The sequence below is a fragment of the Diplodia seriata genome (assembly GCF_021436955.1).
Source record: "Diplodia seriata strain FDS-637 chromosome Unknown scaffold_9, whole genome shotgun sequence".
In the NCBI taxonomy this organism is placed as follows: Eukaryota; Fungi; Ascomycota; class Dothideomycetes; order Botryosphaeriales; family Botryosphaeriaceae; genus Diplodia; species Diplodia seriata.
In genome coordinates, this window is record NW_027117316.1 from 151,606 (window position 1) to 167,358 (window position 15,753).

The 15,753-nt window shown below is 57.1% G+C and overlaps 3 protein-coding genes across 3 annotated transcripts; 1 reads left to right on the top strand and 2 right to left on the bottom strand.

Annotated features, from left to right (window-relative positions):
* Window positions 1–1,427: 1,427 nt before the first annotated feature.
* Window positions 1,428–4,065, bottom strand: SLS55_008475 (uncharacterized protein; the record flags this gene model as incomplete). The annotated part of the gene is made up of 7 exons (XM_066779883.1): window positions 1,428–2,002; window positions 2,059–2,124; window positions 2,176–2,331; window positions 2,382–2,489; window positions 2,538–2,760; window positions 2,888–3,894; window positions 3,972–4,065. 7 exons carry the CDS (start codon window positions 4,063–4,065, stop codon window positions 1,428–1,430), a joined length of 2,229 nt encoding a protein of 742 aa, XP_066629112.1.
* A 509-nt stretch (window positions 4,066–4,574) lies between these two features.
* On the bottom strand, window positions 4,575–6,678 carry SLS55_008476 (uncharacterized protein; the record flags this gene model as incomplete). Its single annotated transcript, XM_066779884.1, has 2 exons — window positions 4,575–6,391; window positions 6,438–6,678. The coding sequence occupies 2 exons, from the start codon at window positions 6,676–6,678 to the stop codon at window positions 4,575–4,577; spliced, it is 2,058 nt and encodes a 685-aa protein (XP_066629113.1).
* A 504-nt stretch (window positions 6,679–7,182) lies between these two features.
* On the top strand, window positions 7,183–10,644 carry SLS55_008477 (uncharacterized protein; the record flags this gene model as incomplete). Its single annotated transcript, XM_066779885.1, has 2 exons — window positions 7,183–10,068; window positions 10,126–10,644. 2 exons carry the CDS (start codon window positions 7,183–7,185, stop codon window positions 10,642–10,644), a joined length of 3,405 nt encoding a protein of 1,134 aa, XP_066629114.1.
* Window positions 10,645–15,753: the final 5,109 nt, after the last annotated feature.

The following is a 15,753-nucleotide window of genomic DNA, read 5'->3' on the forward strand; positions in this document are numbered from 1 at the left end:
TGTTACGGCCCCACTTTATCGTGGGGTCGCGGTATACTTACAGGGATCCTACTCCCTCCGCCAGCTGCCCGCGAACCCCGCGGCCTTGCCCTGCCTCGTATCGCAATCATGCGATCCTTTGTCCTACAGGCGCTGGGAGATCGACACATGACTGACTCACACCCCTCGTGCAACCTCCCACGTCCGCCTCCAAATACCGCTGCCTGCCTGCCACCGTTCCATTACCTCCGCACTCTCTCCCCACCCCACCTCCACCATCCACATCGCGCACACAACACAGCCCAGCCCAGAACCAGTCCACCCCACCCCCGAACACAACACATCCAACCCCCACCCCCCTCGCCGCCCCCAGTATGCCCCTCCACCTCACCCGCGCCACCCTCACCTCCTCCTCCCCCAGCACCCCCACCACCGACGCCCGCCCCCTCGTCGACCTCCACTAGCTCGTCACACAGGACAGCCCCCTCCGCCCCATCCTCCTGGGCTACGACACGCCATCCTGCCGCGCCGCCGCCGCATCGCGTTGGACGCGCGAAGCGCATCGGGACGCGGCGGACACGTGGTTCAAAGTGGTTGACACCACCACCGGAGAAATCGTGAGCGCGGCGCATTGGAAGATTTATTTGAGGGCGCCGGTGGAGGTGGAGGGAGAGGGAGGGGGGGAAGAGCCGGCGTTGACAAGGGCGCCGGCGCTGGAGTGGATGGAGGAGGGGAGCGAGGAGAGGGTGGCCGGGGAGGAGGTGTTGCGGGCGTTTTATGGGCAGAGGAGGGAGAGGCAGGGGGGGATGGCGCATGTGGGTGAGTGAGTGAGTGTGCTGTGACTGCACTGCGGTGGTGGCCGCTTTTGGATGGCGGGCTGCAGGCGCGCGGTTGTTTTTGTGCATGCGTCGCTGACCGAAAACGAACAGTGCTTCATCGGTTGTTTACGCATCCCGACTATCAGAGACGCGGCTGCGGCGCCGCCCTTGTCCGGACCGGGTGTGAGATTGCGGATCGGCTGTCTCTGCCCGTGTGGGTTGAGTCGTCTCCTGTCGGAGAGCGTCTGTACCGTGCCCACGGGTTCGAGCTGGTGGTTCGTCCTGATATCAAGAACAGCAGGTATAACATGAGCAGCCCGGTGTTTAAACGAGAGCCCAGAGGACCGATCGTGGTGGGTCCCGAAAGTTGAGTCTTACCGATGGCTGATTCTTTCCGGGAATTCCATCTGGCAACTTCGTACTGTGGGCCTCAATTCAAAAGAAAGATGATGATTTTTTTTATCCAATCCCCCAAATCCACTTTTGGAAATACAAATCTACTTTTGAGTATCCAAAGGCCACTGTGTTTTCATAAAAGTGGTCCAAAGCTGTATAGCAAATCAATCTGGTGGACCCTCTGAGTAGAACACTCACGCCTCTCCATCCTTCATCAATATCCAATCGCTGTCATTATACCATCAAAGCCTTACCCTGTTCACTCTTGCCATCTTCCAGGACTTCCAAGCAGACCTTGAAATGCCTCATCTCCAACGGCCACTTCTCCCTCGAAGCCAGCAGCTGTGCCGTCTTGACCATGTTCTTGATCTCCCTGCCGTTGAAGGGAAGCTCTGCCAGCTTCTTGATATCCGACTCAGTCACATGGCTTCCATTCTTCTTCCTTGAAGCCTCAATAAAGCTCTTCCAGATGCCAGTCTTCGCCTCGGTGTCCAAGTTCGGGTAGTTAATCTGGAGGTGGATCCTTGACCTGAACGCCTCATCGAACGACTCGACGCGGTTGCTGGTCAGGAAGAGGATGCCGCGGTAATACTCGAGCAGTCGCAGGAAGACGGAAACAATCTTGTTGCGCTCGAGGTCCGAGTGGTGGCGCTGTTCGAGAAAGACGTCGGCCTCGTCGAGGAGAAGCACTGCATCCCACGTCGCGGCCCTTTTGAGGATCTTCTCGAGCTTTTTCTCGACCTTGTTAGCGGAGCAGCCCAGCTCGCCGGCCTGGACCGAGTACAGAGGCTTCTTGATGCGATCTGACACTGTTGGATGTGGGAGTAAACATCTAGTAATCCTGGACTTGCAGTCGCCTACGTACCAGCTTCCGCTGTGAGCGTCTTCCCAAGACCGGGTGCTCCGTGAAGCAGCATGATGATGCCCTGTCCTGGGTACACTGTCAGAAACCAAGTGAAAGTACGGCTAGCTGAATACTGACCTTTTCCTTCGATGATGTCGTCGAAAACGTCCCTGTTCCGGGACTGACTCTCCACGAATGCCAGGATCAACTGTTTGAAGTTGCCGGGCAAGACGAGGCGGTCAAAAGCCTCGTAGTTCCACGAAACGTCCTTGGTATGATCGATGTACAGCTTGACTGCAAGGCATTAGTCAATTTCAGGGGCACTTGAGTGATTTGCAACATACCCCAAGCCTTGGTTCTAAGGCAGAATCCGGTGATTATGTGCGAGGCCAGTACGAGCATGTCGTCGCTCAGGGGCTCATCATCTGGATCAGTCTTCCTACTGTCGGCTTCTGCTCCATGTTAGCATCGATAGACTTGCACAGTACACTGCATCATACCTTGTGTCTGCTTGCCAGCTTCTTCATTATCCGAATCAGAGTCGGACTCGTACCCAGCAGTATCGTCTTCGTCATCTTCTTCAGCGTTCGGCTGCCATTCACTCTCCAGTGGTAAGATTGGCTTGAATGGGTAGTCGCTGAACACATTGAACTCCTCCAGAAACGTGCCAAAGCCCTTTTCATAACGATGGGCGTCCGGATCGATAACAACGCGTCCCTTGATCTGAATTTGTAGATGTCATCTGTCAGTTATCTTGAATTTTGAACAAATTGCGCAGACTTTTGGCAATAACTCAAGTAGCGAAAGGATGTCTCCCAAACAGAAGAAAGCGAAAGAAATGTGTGCTTACCATCGGCACGTCACCCCCATCACCGCCGTCACCATCGTCGGAACTACCGTCGTCACCACCGTCCCACAAAGCCGTATCGCGTACGATCTTCAGCGTCGAGCCCTCATACTCGACAACGGTAGGTTTGGACCTCATTGAGTCCCATCTCTTGCCACGCTCCAGCAACTGTGCCCTGATAGTATTGTATTCGGGATGGAGCTCTGCCGGGAATACGTCGAGCTCCACGAGCCTCTTCGCGCCCAGCCACCTGCACAACGAGAACGTCTGCGGCGCCCAGCCAAGCTGTTCGCCATCCCACTCAAGCCCGAAGCAGCGAACAGAGCAGGAATAAGGTCGGACGTCACCGCGATCCTGATATTCGACAGACTTCACTTTGAAGAAGCGGTCGATGAGGCCGACCTTGCCGTAGACGACGGTACCGGGTTGTAGCGCCGTGAAGACTGTGTCGAACGTGACCTTGTGCTGGCGATCCAGTGGCAGCTGCTTGCGGCGCAGCCGCTCGACATCGCGCATCGTCAGATCGTAGAACAGCCGCAAGTGCTGGACTTCCGCATCGCCATCGCCATCGCGGCTCTCTTTCTCCTTCTCTGCCACCATCTTCTCGAACGCCGGCCATGCATAGTACAGCTCTCGATATGGCTTCTTGAAGACCGGATTCCTCAGCTTCATCTCATCGACGTTGTTGCAATCCACCAAGATTTTCGCGAGTGCCGCCTTCAGGTAAGGGCTCTGTACCGTGACGGTGTCCATGCGCAGTGGCCTGGCCTTCACTCCAGTGCGCCGCTCGCGCACTACCAGCGCGTACAGCTTGTCCTCGGGGACCTGGACTGACTCGCCCTTCTTGCGGAGTAGGTCTTTCGGGTACTCTTCTTGGAACCTGCCATTGTCACAGGAGTGAGGGTCGGGGCGACACTCGTAAAGTGTGCGGGTGGAGGGTAGGGTGCCTTTGGCTATCTTCGGCTTATTGCTGGGGTCCAGCTGCTGCTGTTGGACGGCAGTGGCGCTCTCTGTTTCAGGGATGCATTAGTGAGCCGCTTTGAAGGTCGTCATGAACCGTGGTGACAGTGGATGTGAGCGCACTTACCAAAGTCTTGAGGAAACAAGTCAGCGCTATCGCAGAGATTCTTGGCCAACTCGACGAAGGACTCGTGGGAAGGTATCCTGAACATGGGCATCATGGTGAAGTCGGTGTTGATGAGTGACGGTGAATGATGTTGAAGGAGGAGAGATGGTTTGGAGAGGTCGAGAGGCATTATATGTGACGAGGAGCGTCCCTGCCTACTACCGCACGTGCGGATTGGCGACTGTCGGAAACAGCAGGTGCTCTTCCTACACCAAAAAAGGCAACAGTGCACGATGGCCATGAAAACCTCGCCGAGACTCAATCGTGTCTGTACCCCTTGACATACGGCCCTCACTTTCGATCTCTGGTCAAAAAATGGTCAAGGCTTTAAGATGGTGAGCCAATGGTGACGAGTTGTCGCAGTTCACCACTACACCAAAAAAGAAAAAAAGCATGCACACATCGGGATGATTAAACGCCATTTATGCCCTGCCAATCGGGAGAGCTTTGTCTGACTACCTGTGTACCATGAACTTCACCAATGCATGCATAAGCTAGGAAACCTCAGTGATGCAACGCCTGGGTATAAACAACCAGCAAGTTTCCCTCCCACCGCCTCTGCAATCACATACCCCAGTTGCTCCCTCCAGCACCTCCTTGGGTATTTCCTTGCGCACCACCAGCACCTGTTCCTGCAATGAAATCGCCGTCCAAGTTCATAAAGTCTCCAACAACATCGCCAACAGCGGCAATCCCGCCAAAGCCTGCAGCATCCGCCATCAGCGCAGGGTCGGTAGCTTGCTGCGGTTGGGGTGGGGCAGTAATCGCCTGAAGCTCCTCCGGGGACGGCGGCTCCAATCCATCTGAGATCTGGACGGTAGCCGGGATGGCGCGGCCAAGGGCGTCTCTGCGTTGGTTGTGGCGGATGCCGAGGGAGTTGGCCTCGTTGCTGTCGTTACGCGCGTTGATCCAGTGCGATGCGTCCTGCAGGTTTCCCGACCGGAGGCTGTTTTCGTAATCTTTGTCGCCGAGGATGATGGGCAGGAGGACGCTGCTCTCGTACCAGCGGCCCTTGACTTGCTCAATGGGGATTGGGTGCATGGAGCGTAGGAGTTTCCACGTGCCCTTCCGGCCGATCTTGGCCGAGACCTGGTTGCGGTACCGTAGGTCCATCAGCATGCGAGGGGGAAGGTGGTCTGCCGATGGCAAAGGCTGGGTTGCAGGCAGGTTCCCGACGAAGCTGTAGAGGTCACCGAAAATGGTGATGCTAGAGCGACCCTGCTGGATACGCTCCATGATGTCAACGACAACCAGGATAGGCACACTCATGTTGGGTACGTCCATCTGTATCCGCACGGGCTCGCCGACCCAGATCTTCTCTGCACCAAGGAATATGCCTGCCCAATGACGCTCCTCGGCGCCGGGGCTGGGACGTGAGCTCAGCAGCTTGAAAGTAGTGTATGTGTTGTCGACTGCTTTGGCAGCGAGTATGCTTGCGTCCACTTCCGGGTTTCCGGGGCCATACTGTCCACTGACAGCAGCTTGCCAATCCACATTTTCGTACGTAACATCCCGACGGGTGTGCAAAGGAGCGAACGTAAGCGGAGGGGCGCTCCATGCAAGCCACGGGCGAAGCAGGTTCTCGGCATTGAGATGGATAGGTGTCTGGAAGTCATGCGGATGTGATAGCGGCTGGACAATGTAGTGGCGCTGTACTTGGTTGTTTGCAGTTTTTGTGAGGTATCTCCGAATCAGCACACCCAAGCCCCACGCTTCTCCACGATTCATCCACACCACTTCGCCAGGCCGGAACAGAAGGGATTGGTATGACGTGTCAAGTTGATGATCAGGCAAACCCAGCCGCTGAATCGCAGACGGACCAGACAGAGGAGGTGTTTGAGGAATGTTTTGCGGAGTCGTCGTGCGCGGGGCAGGCGGCTGGTGTACTTGAGGCGCTTGCTGGGCTGGGGCTGGGATCGGTTGTGCCTGAGCGCCGGCTGAGGCCGGCCGGTTGAGAGCAGCTGGCTGGGTCTGCGGCGTCGATGATTGGCTGCTAGGGGGCCGATGGATGGCAACGTAAGGATCTCTACCAACGCCAGGAGTCGTCGGCTGTGCAGGGGGCTGCGAAGTCTCCTTCTTAACCGGTGGTTTCTCATCCTGCACTTCTTCCGGACAGCACACTTTGCAGCTGCAGTTGTTCGCGTCTCCATCCTTATCTGTAGCGAGCCACAACAGGTGTGGAAAGAAGTCGGCAGGACTTCTGAAGCGCTTCTTACGGCCCATGGGGTGCCCGTACAAGTATGCATCCTGACGGTCGTGGCCGCCGCCTGCGTGATTCTTGGAGGCTTTCCGGGATTGGGGGTCGCCATCGTGAGCGCGCGATTTGATGTGTTCGAAGAGTCGGTAGTGTTCGGGAAGAGCAGCGAGCATGCATGCCTTGTCTACGTAAGTTAGCGAAGTCTGGTAAGAGTGCAATTGTAAGCTTACGTTGGTGCTCCGAGCCCGGACCGGCTAGTTCGCGCATCAACATGCCGCCCAGTTTGCGGCGCCAGTCTAGGTGTTTGGGCTCATCCTCAGCGATAGGGCGGTAGTAGTCGCTTACGCCGTTGGAATCGGGCTTGTCGTTGAGCTGCTCCGGTGTGGGCTCGTTCTTCTCCTTCTTCTTGCCGTGCACCGTCTCCAGCTTTCCATCAGAGCGGCGCACGTAAAGCGGGTAGTATCGTGTCATTGCGGCGGTGCGGCAGGTCGCGCGAGCATGGCCGTGCTGTCGTGGCGGCGTGCAAGGTGTTGATTGCGACAAGCGATCGGAGAATTAGCTGCGCGGAATGCTTGGCTGGGTCGGGCGCTGGCGCCAGAGCAGCGCTATCGGCGGGAAGCAGCAGCGCGGGCGGGTGCGCGTGCAGATTGAGGCGCTGCAAGTGAAAGCAGTCCGCGGCAGGTGAGAAGGAGTCTGGAGAGCGAACACAGGTGAGGGCGGGGAGGTGGTTTTGCGGCGGCAAGCTCTGGGGCTGAGAATCCCTGCGCCGATCAACGAGCCCGGCACGAGATCACGCGTCAGCGCGGCGCGTCTCCCCCGAGATCTTCCACCCACTCAGCCTGCTCTCACTCGTCAACCACCACAATCCTCGTTTCCTTGTCGCGCATGGGCACAATTTCACCCGGCCGGTCCTGTCAGCTGCCCTAGCGAGCCTCGTTTGCAGGCGCGCTGCTGCACGCACCCGCTACCGTCCCAATGGACCACCCGGCGCTGCCCGTGCAGGGCAGCTCCAAGCCGTCCAAGCTTGTCACGCCGCCCGCAAAGCGCCGCGGCACCTACGAGAGCCTCCTCAATGCGTTTGGGGCTCAGAACACCCCGGACTCCGTGACCAAGGCTCGCAAGTCCGTCACCTCAACAAACTCAATTGCCCCTCCGCCTCGCACCCTCTCCACCTCGCCCGACGAATTGGCCATGCCTGAACCTCCGGAAAGGCCGAAAGCTGAGGAGCTTGATAGTTCGGCCCCAGATACGCCTGCGTCAACCCAAAGCGACGATGTGACGCCTAGGCGCTCCCTGCGCCCACGCCGCAACCTTCCAGCTACTATCTACATTGATTCGCCTCGCCTTATCGAGAGGTCCTCGAAGAAGAAGTTGGTCATTTCGGACATGCTTGCTTCACCCAAGCGGTCACCCAGGCAGAAGGTCAACGCCAGTGCGCGGGCCCAAATCCGTTCCGACATCGCATTGAGCACCAAGGTGAAGCGCGACACGTTCCTGTACCGTCACAGCGAGTTTTTTCTCCCTTTACTTCCCGACGGAAACTACATTTCGAAGCTCAGCAAAAAGAACCACGGGGCTTCCGCTTCCTACCACGAGCTGGACGAACAGCCGCAAGGCATCACCGCAACTCTCAAGCCTTATCAATTAAGTGGCTTGTCGTTCCTGGCTCACATGTACGACAATGGAATGCCTTGCATGCTGGGAGATGAGATGGGCCTCGGCAAAACCTTGCAGACCTTGTCCTTGTTCCAACTGCTTGAGGAAAGGCAGACTAGTCGCTCCGCTGAGACCCGACCATATCTTGTGGTGTGTCCACTGAGCGTCTTGAACTCATGGGTCAACGAGGCACGCCGATGGACTCCTAAACTCAATGTCCTTTGTTTCCATGGACCCAAGGCCGAGCGCGATGCTTTGAAGAAGGTCGCCGTTGGCCAGAGGGACAGGTACGGCAAGGAAACCAAACGATCCAAGAAGCGGACTGGCGACCGCCGCCGCGCTTCGAACAAGATAATCAGCCTGGACGATGATGATGATGATGATGATGACGACGACGATGTCTACAAGATTATCATTACATCGTATGAGACTTTCGTGTCGGAGCAAAGTTGGTTCAAGTCTGCCTTTGTCTGGCGGTATATCGTGCTCGACGAAGGCCATCGCATCAAGAACAGCAAGTCCAACGTCTCACATGCACTTCAGAACATTCGCGCAGAATATCGATTGATCCTCACCGGTACTCCGCTGCAAAACGATTTGCATGAGATGTGGTGCCTGCTACACTGGCTATTGCCGGACGTCTTCACCCAAAAGACTGCTGACCTGTTCAGAGAGTCGTTCCATCTCGGTCGAGGCCAAATTGACACATCCGTCATGGATAATGCCCGCCGAATCCTTGAGCTGCTCATGCTCCGAAGGATGAAAGATAGCCCCGGTGTCGATCTGAACCTGCCCCCAAAAGAGGAGGTCCTGCTCTACGTTCCGCTCACGCCCCTACAGAGATTCTGGTACCTCCGATTGCTGACTCGCTCAGGCGAGGCTCTCATGGCCGACCTTTTCTCCGACGCCAGGGACAAAGAAAAAGAAGCCTTAAAGCAGGATCTTGCCGAAGAGAAAAGGATTAAAGACTTGGAGGAGGTTAAGGAAAAGATGTCTCGGGACACGCCGGTCGGATCGGACGTATGGGAAGAGACGCGTGAAATGATGATGCAAAGTCTGGCCAATGAGCGTCAGGAAGAAAAGAAGGGCGATTGGACGAAGTTGATGAACTTAGTAATGCAACTTCGGAAGTGTTGCAGCCATCCATACCTGCTTCCCGGAGTCTCACCAGAGCCATATGTTCTCGACGACCACATCACCCGCGCCTCTGGAAAGTTCATCGTTCTGGAGAAGCTCGTGCAGGACCTCATTGTAAAGCGCGGTAAGAAGATCCTGATCTTCTCGGGATTTACCAATACCCTCGACTTGTGCGAAGATCTCCTCGCTATGCTTGGAGGCGATGGTGAGGCATTCCGCTACTTGAGATTCGACGGATCGACCGAACGGGCACGGCGCAATCTCGACATTCGTTTGTTCAACGAAAGATCGAGCAACTACATGGCAATGCTTGTCTCCACTCGCGCTGGTGGCTTGGGTATCAACCTCACCGCAGCTACTGAGGCCATTTTCCTCGACGAGGACTGGAACCCACAGGTCACACTTCAAGCAGAGGCTCGTGCCCATCGTATCGGACAAACAAAGCCTGTGACCATCTACAAACTTTGCACCCAAGGAACCGTGGAGGAGCAGATGATGGGCAGAATTCGCAAAAAGCTGTACCTTTCGGCAAAGATCACGGAGTCGATGAGAAGCGTCCATGGGAATCCGAGCACGAAGAAGAGGAAAAGAAAGGATACAGCTGAAGATGACAAGCCGCATCTCGACGTGTCACAGCTTAAGACCCTTGTCCGTCGCGGTGCTCAGACGTTGAGCCACCCGGAAATCGACGTCACCGAAATGTTGTCTTGGGACTTGGATACCGTGTTGGAAAAGTGCCGCGATAAGCCCAGTGATCCGCAAATCGGCGAGGACCCCACTATCGACGAGCAGAAATGGCTGTCATCTATGGAAAAGGTCGAGACAGCTGTCCTCGACGGCCGCCGTATCCAGCGCAACCCAGACGCTGATCATTTCAGCGTGCCGTTGAATCTGGACAAAGGCGACCGTAGGAAGGGAAAGAATACCACCGTAATGGTTGGCAGCTATGCGGTCAGCAAGCAGAGTATGGGCTGTGCAGAGTGGGAGGCCATCCCGACCTTGGCTGGTAAGGATCCACGCCTGGCAGACCCCGTCAGAGCGAAGAGAAAGCCGGTCGTCAACCAAGACGTAAGTACTCTCCCCGATTCCAGCTTTCAATCAGCCCGTTTTACTAACACACGACAGCACTGCCAATCCTGCTGGGACGGCGGAAAAATCTGGCTCTGTTCCCTCTGCCCCCGCAGTTATCACGAGGACTGTCTGACCGCCGAGCAAAAGGGCAACACGCGGATCGCCAACCAGTTCTGCTGCCCGCAACACGGCTGTGCCGACTGCGGCAAGAGGACGTCCGAGGCCGGCGGCATGCTGTACCGCTGCCGCTTCTGCCCGCTGGCGTTTTGCGAGGACTGCATCGACTTCGACCGCACCCAGCTCATCGGCGATGTCCTGCCCGAGCTCGAGCTTCTCGGGTTCGGCGAAGTCAGGCAGGCGTACTACATCAGGTGCCACGCTTGCGCTGACACTTTTGACGAGGAGCCCGAAATGAAGGCCTTCTGCGAGGAGCAGGCGGCCGAGTATGAGGGGCAGTGGGAAGATTTCAAGGAGATGAAGAGGGCGAAGAGGGTCAAGATTGAGGACGATGAGATGAAAGTTAAGAGTAAGACTGGCGTTAAGGAGGATGGTGAGACTCCGGAGTACGTCTAATTCCGTTGGCGCCGTCGATCCTGATGCTGGAGCTCCCGGCGTAAGGAATTGGGTCACTAACGAACGTACGACGTGGATATGGAATTGACTTTACTGATACTGGGTTCTTTGGGATAATGGTTTTGGGATTTCAGCGCGGAGAAAATGGAAAGGCGAACATTTTGAGGCGACGAGGGATGATGTTCGTTTCGGACGCCGTATACCCCCCGGTTCTCGTCGACAGCAGTTTGTTTATCCTTGCCGTATCGCGGCATTTTGCTCTTGGTTTCACGGATTTGGAGGGCCTTGGTGGCGCTCTTTCGAGATAGAAAATTGGGTAGAACAGAATGGTCTGCTAGACAGCGGATTTCACTCGAACATTATGTCGCTTACTGGTTTCTGCCCGTGATTGGAGTTGTACGAGCATCGTGCATAAGCTCTTACAGCAATGAAGCCATCGTGTATGAGAGAGTTGAAACGCTACCCGTTTACAGACTTCCGGTACAGAACGTTTAGTGTTCAGTCCCGTTTCTTACGATGAGGACCAGACTTGCTCACTTGTGATGCTGTGCATTGCAGATGAACAAGGCTTAACCCGCCTTGGTCTCTCACTTGTCTACAGCTTCCGGCCTGTGTTGCTGATTTGCAAGATATCCACGCATGCTCGGTGGGAACGCCATGCTGGGCCCCTCGACCCTTGAAAGTGGTGCAATTACACGATAACAATGTGCTGGGGACTTTTCGGGGAGACATCGTTACCCAAGTGGCTAGAAAGGGTAAGCAGCGGCGAAAGGACGAGCTAAGCGAACCGATCTCACGAACTGGACAGCGACCACTGTTGTTAGTCTCCAACGCAAGAGGCTAAATTTACGCCATATCACGAGCTCGTTCCACAGGATAGCGTGTAGCCGAAGAATGAATCGTAAAGTGGGGTGAGATACAGCGGAGCTTAGTAATAAGACCCTGTCCCCGCATCCTCTAAATACAGCCTCGGCGCCGGTTATGTTTATTTCGACCTCACCTTGCGCCTATCCATACACCCTCCACCACCAACCCCTCCAACCGAGAGCGGAACCAAAAGCCAATCCAAGCCCAACCATGTCAACCGCCGCCGCCACCGACCGCTTCAACGCCGAAGCCGCCGCCTGGGACAGCAACCCAGTGACCGTCCGCAGCAGCGAACTGGCCTACGAAGCGCTGCTGCGCCACGTGCCCGCGCTCACCGACGAACGCAGCAGTACGAGAACCGCCTTTTTCCCCTCCCCCCTTCCCTCCGTCCGTCCGCCACGGCGCTGACCAACGCCAAACGTTACCCAGAACAAACCCTCGACATCCTCGAAATCGGCTGCGGCACCGGCCTCCTCTCGACGCGCCTCTCGCCGCACTGCCGCACGCTCCTCGGCATCGACCTCGCAGCCGGCATGGTCGCCGCCTTCAACGCCAAGATCGCCGCCTCCTCCACCAGCACCGCCAACTCCACCGCCATAACCACCTCCCTCACCTCCCCCGACGCACCCGACGTCCAATCCGCCGCCCACGCCCTACTCTCCCGCGTCGCCGCCCCGCACGAACGCATCAACCCGCCCGCTGCGCCATTCCGCTGGTCCCTCATCGCCTCCCACCTCACCCTGCACCACGTCCCCGACCTGCGCGCCTTCCTCGCCACCGCCCTCGCGGCGTTGGCGCCGGGCGGCGCGGTGGCGCTGACGGATTTCGCCGACTGCGGGAAGCGGAGCGTGCTGTTTCACCCAAGGGAGAAGAGGGAGGGGGTGGAGAGGCATGGGATCGCGCGGGGGGCGGTCGGCGCGTTGGCGAGGGAGGTGGGGTTTGTGGATGTGGAGGTGGGCGAGGCGTTTGTGTTGGAGAAGGGGGTGGATAAGGGGGAGGCGGAGGAGGTGGGGGTGGAGGTGGAGGGCGGCAGGATGGGGTTTCCGTTTTTGGTGGTGTTGGGGAGGAGGAGGAGGGCGGGGGAGTGAGGGGGTTTTGGGTGGGGCTTGCGGTGGGGAGGGAGGGAGGGAGGGAGGGGAGACGGGAGGATTGGGTGGACTGGGGACGGCTTTCTTCCTTCGTGGGAATTGATATACACTGAGCGCTATCACCCTCGAACACCCAGACCAAACCCTGTCAAACAAAGACATTTCCTCCCTCCACAAACCCAACCCAACCCATCTCCCTCCTCCCTCACCCCTCCCACCTACCTCCTCACACACCACCCCGCACCTTCGTAACACACCCACAACCGGCCGCCCACCATCATATGCTGCCGCAGCCCGTGATACCTCCGATAATACAGCACCGCTTCCTTCGGGGACCCCATCAATGCCATCGGTTCTAGCGGATGCGTCGGGTTGGGGCGGATGTCCAAGCCGATTTGTTCGGTCGTGGTGGTGGTGACGGGAGGGTTGGCGGGCGGGGAGGGCGGGCGGTGCTGCGAGGGCAGGCGGTGCTGCGTAACAGGGTAGGGTTGTGGCTGCATGGCCGGCCGAGGCGGTACCTGCGCGGGCGCCGCGACGGGACGAGGAGGACGAGGAGGAAGAGGGTGTTGTGGGGGTGGCAGACGCGGCGGCGTGTTGGCGATGCCGTTGGGTCGGAAGGCGGCTGCGGCGGCAGCGGCGGCAGCGGCGGCGTGGCTTTTGGGATGCGCGTGCTGCTGCTGGAGGAGGTATGCGGTGGTATAGTGGAGATGCGGGCCGGGGCGGCGGTGAGGGTCTGGCGGCGCGGCGGGTGGGTTTGGTTGCTGGAGAGGATGTTGGAGGAGCTGCATGGTGCCGTGGTGGTTGTGGTGTTGTTGTTGTTGCGCGACACTTGCTGGGGCTTGCTGCGCGGAAGCAGGGTGATGCTGCGCGGCGGGAGGACTCGGCTGCCAGGTACGATGAGCAGTGACCCGGGCGGCAGCGGCATCGGGGTCTTGGAGGGCAGGGAGACGTGGGTGTCGGAAGCTGCGGCCGTGCCGTTGTCCTATCCTGCAGCCATCCGTCGTAGATGCGTTTCCTGGCTCCTGCCATGCATGGACCTCGTTGTTTCGCTCGTCCGACGCTGTCGTTGCGCCAGATGCAGGTGCTGTGGGCTCTGAGGCTGCTGAGGCACCATCGCCCGGCGCATTTGGGCCCATAGAGCGACTATGTTTTGAAGATCAGTATGTGAAGCAGATTGGAAGGGATTGAGAACGCGACTTTCACATCTGCTAGCGTTCCTGGTGCATCATAAGAGCTCGGGCAGTGAGAGTGAGGCAGAGGCGCAGATTGATGATCCGCAGCGTTTCCAGTTGCGTCTGCAGGCGCGTCTGCAGGCGCGTTTGCAGGCGCGTTTGCGGGCGCGTTTACAGCGGCGGGATCTTGCATTCGGTGGCTGGGAGACGGCAAACAAGGCATGAGAGAATCTGGAGGTGTTCCAGAGTTGGGTCGCAGTCGGGATGATGTGTCGGATGGCAGGCGAGGTAGTGAAGACGGTGCTTGTGATTGTGGCGGTGATTGCAGTGTTGTCTGTGGTGCCTCCACCTGATCTGCGACGCCCTCTTGCTCACCAATATTTTGCCCGGGTTCGCTCTGCTGTTCAACTCCTCTCTGATGGTCGGACTCGCTTAGCTGCTCCCGCTTATCCTGCCGTTCCAGTTCGCCCTGTTGTTCGGGCTCGTTCTGCTGTTCGCACTGTTCATGCCCCTCGGGTCGTTGATTCTGCTGCCCGGACTGTCGAAGCTCTTCGAGCTGCTCATGCTGGTTGGCTTGCTCGTTCTGTTCAGGTTTTACAAGCTGGTCAGGCTGTCCATGCTGGTCGACTTCCAGCCGATCTGCTTCTTCATGGTGCTCAGCTTCTTGAAGCTGGTCGATTCCAAGCTGTCCAACACCCTTATGCTGATCAGTCCGCTCTTCCACCCGCAGCCCGCGCTCCCGCCCATCATTGACCGCACCACCCAGCCCACCATCCAGCCTCGGCAGCGGAATCCCAAACCCAGGCGCTGTGCCCAACATAACAAGTCGTCTCCACGCCTACTTCGGCGTCATCCCCTGCTCATCCTCAGGCAACTCCTCCCATCGCGGATAAACACCCTGCATCGCCGGCGGATGATCCACCACATCACCATCATCGCCGTCGCCGTCGTCAGCCCCGCGATAAAAACCATTTTCTGCGCCTTGGAACAGGTGGTAGACAACGCTCCAGCAAGCCGCGATCAGTGTTTTTGTTGCGATGTAGTAGTCATCACCTTTTCGTTCTGTGAGGAGCCGAAATGCGTTTGTGTTTGGCACGTCTTGCATTTCGCTGGTGTCGACTATGGCTCTGTATAACTCGCGGACGAGCTCGCCAGGTCGTTGCTTGTAGTTAAGGAACGTGTCGTCTTCAAATCGAGGATCCTTCACGAAAGATGGGGTAGGGCTTAGGGCGATGCTGTTGGCGGCAATGGGGCTTGGTGCACGCCGAGATGGCTCTGTAACAGGTGCTGCTGTGTTCGACCGGGCATTGTGCGCTGCGGATAAAATTGAGCGTGTTGGCCTATTACCGCTTCCATCTTCTAGAGCAGTAGCTACACGGCGACGCTTCGTAGGCTCGATGGAGTCATTGTCTGTCAAGATGGCATGAGCGGCTGATCTGCCATCATGTTTCTGTGAGTCGTTCATGGTAGCAAACGTAAGAGAGAAATACGTGCCTTTGGACTATGAGCGAAAGGGAGAATGCAAACGGAGAAGGGGGCAGAGTGGCGGAAGTCTGCGGCTGAATGGTCTTGTTGATTGTCTCGAATGAGACCGTGAAAGTGTCTTGGTCATGGACTTTATCACCAATGGCTTCAAGCTGCATCAAATTGTTGTCGCTTGTTACAGGGCTAATTTCGTTCCATGTCAAATTGCTACAAACAGACTCCACTTGCTTCCTTGAAGCGGATACCAAGCAAACAACCATCTACCAATCGCAAACCAAATCAAGCCAACCAAAACAACAACTAAAATGTAACCATGCCTGCCAAACTACCTATCGCTCCTTGCCAATGCATAATCCCTAGTAGACCGTGTCGCTATCAGCCTTCAGATTCGCACCAAAAACATGCTGTTGACCGCAGATATCTACGCTGCCGTCATCCTGGACCAAAAAAAAAAAAACAACCAAAGATCGAACGTAACCATGTCACCAAGCTGATCA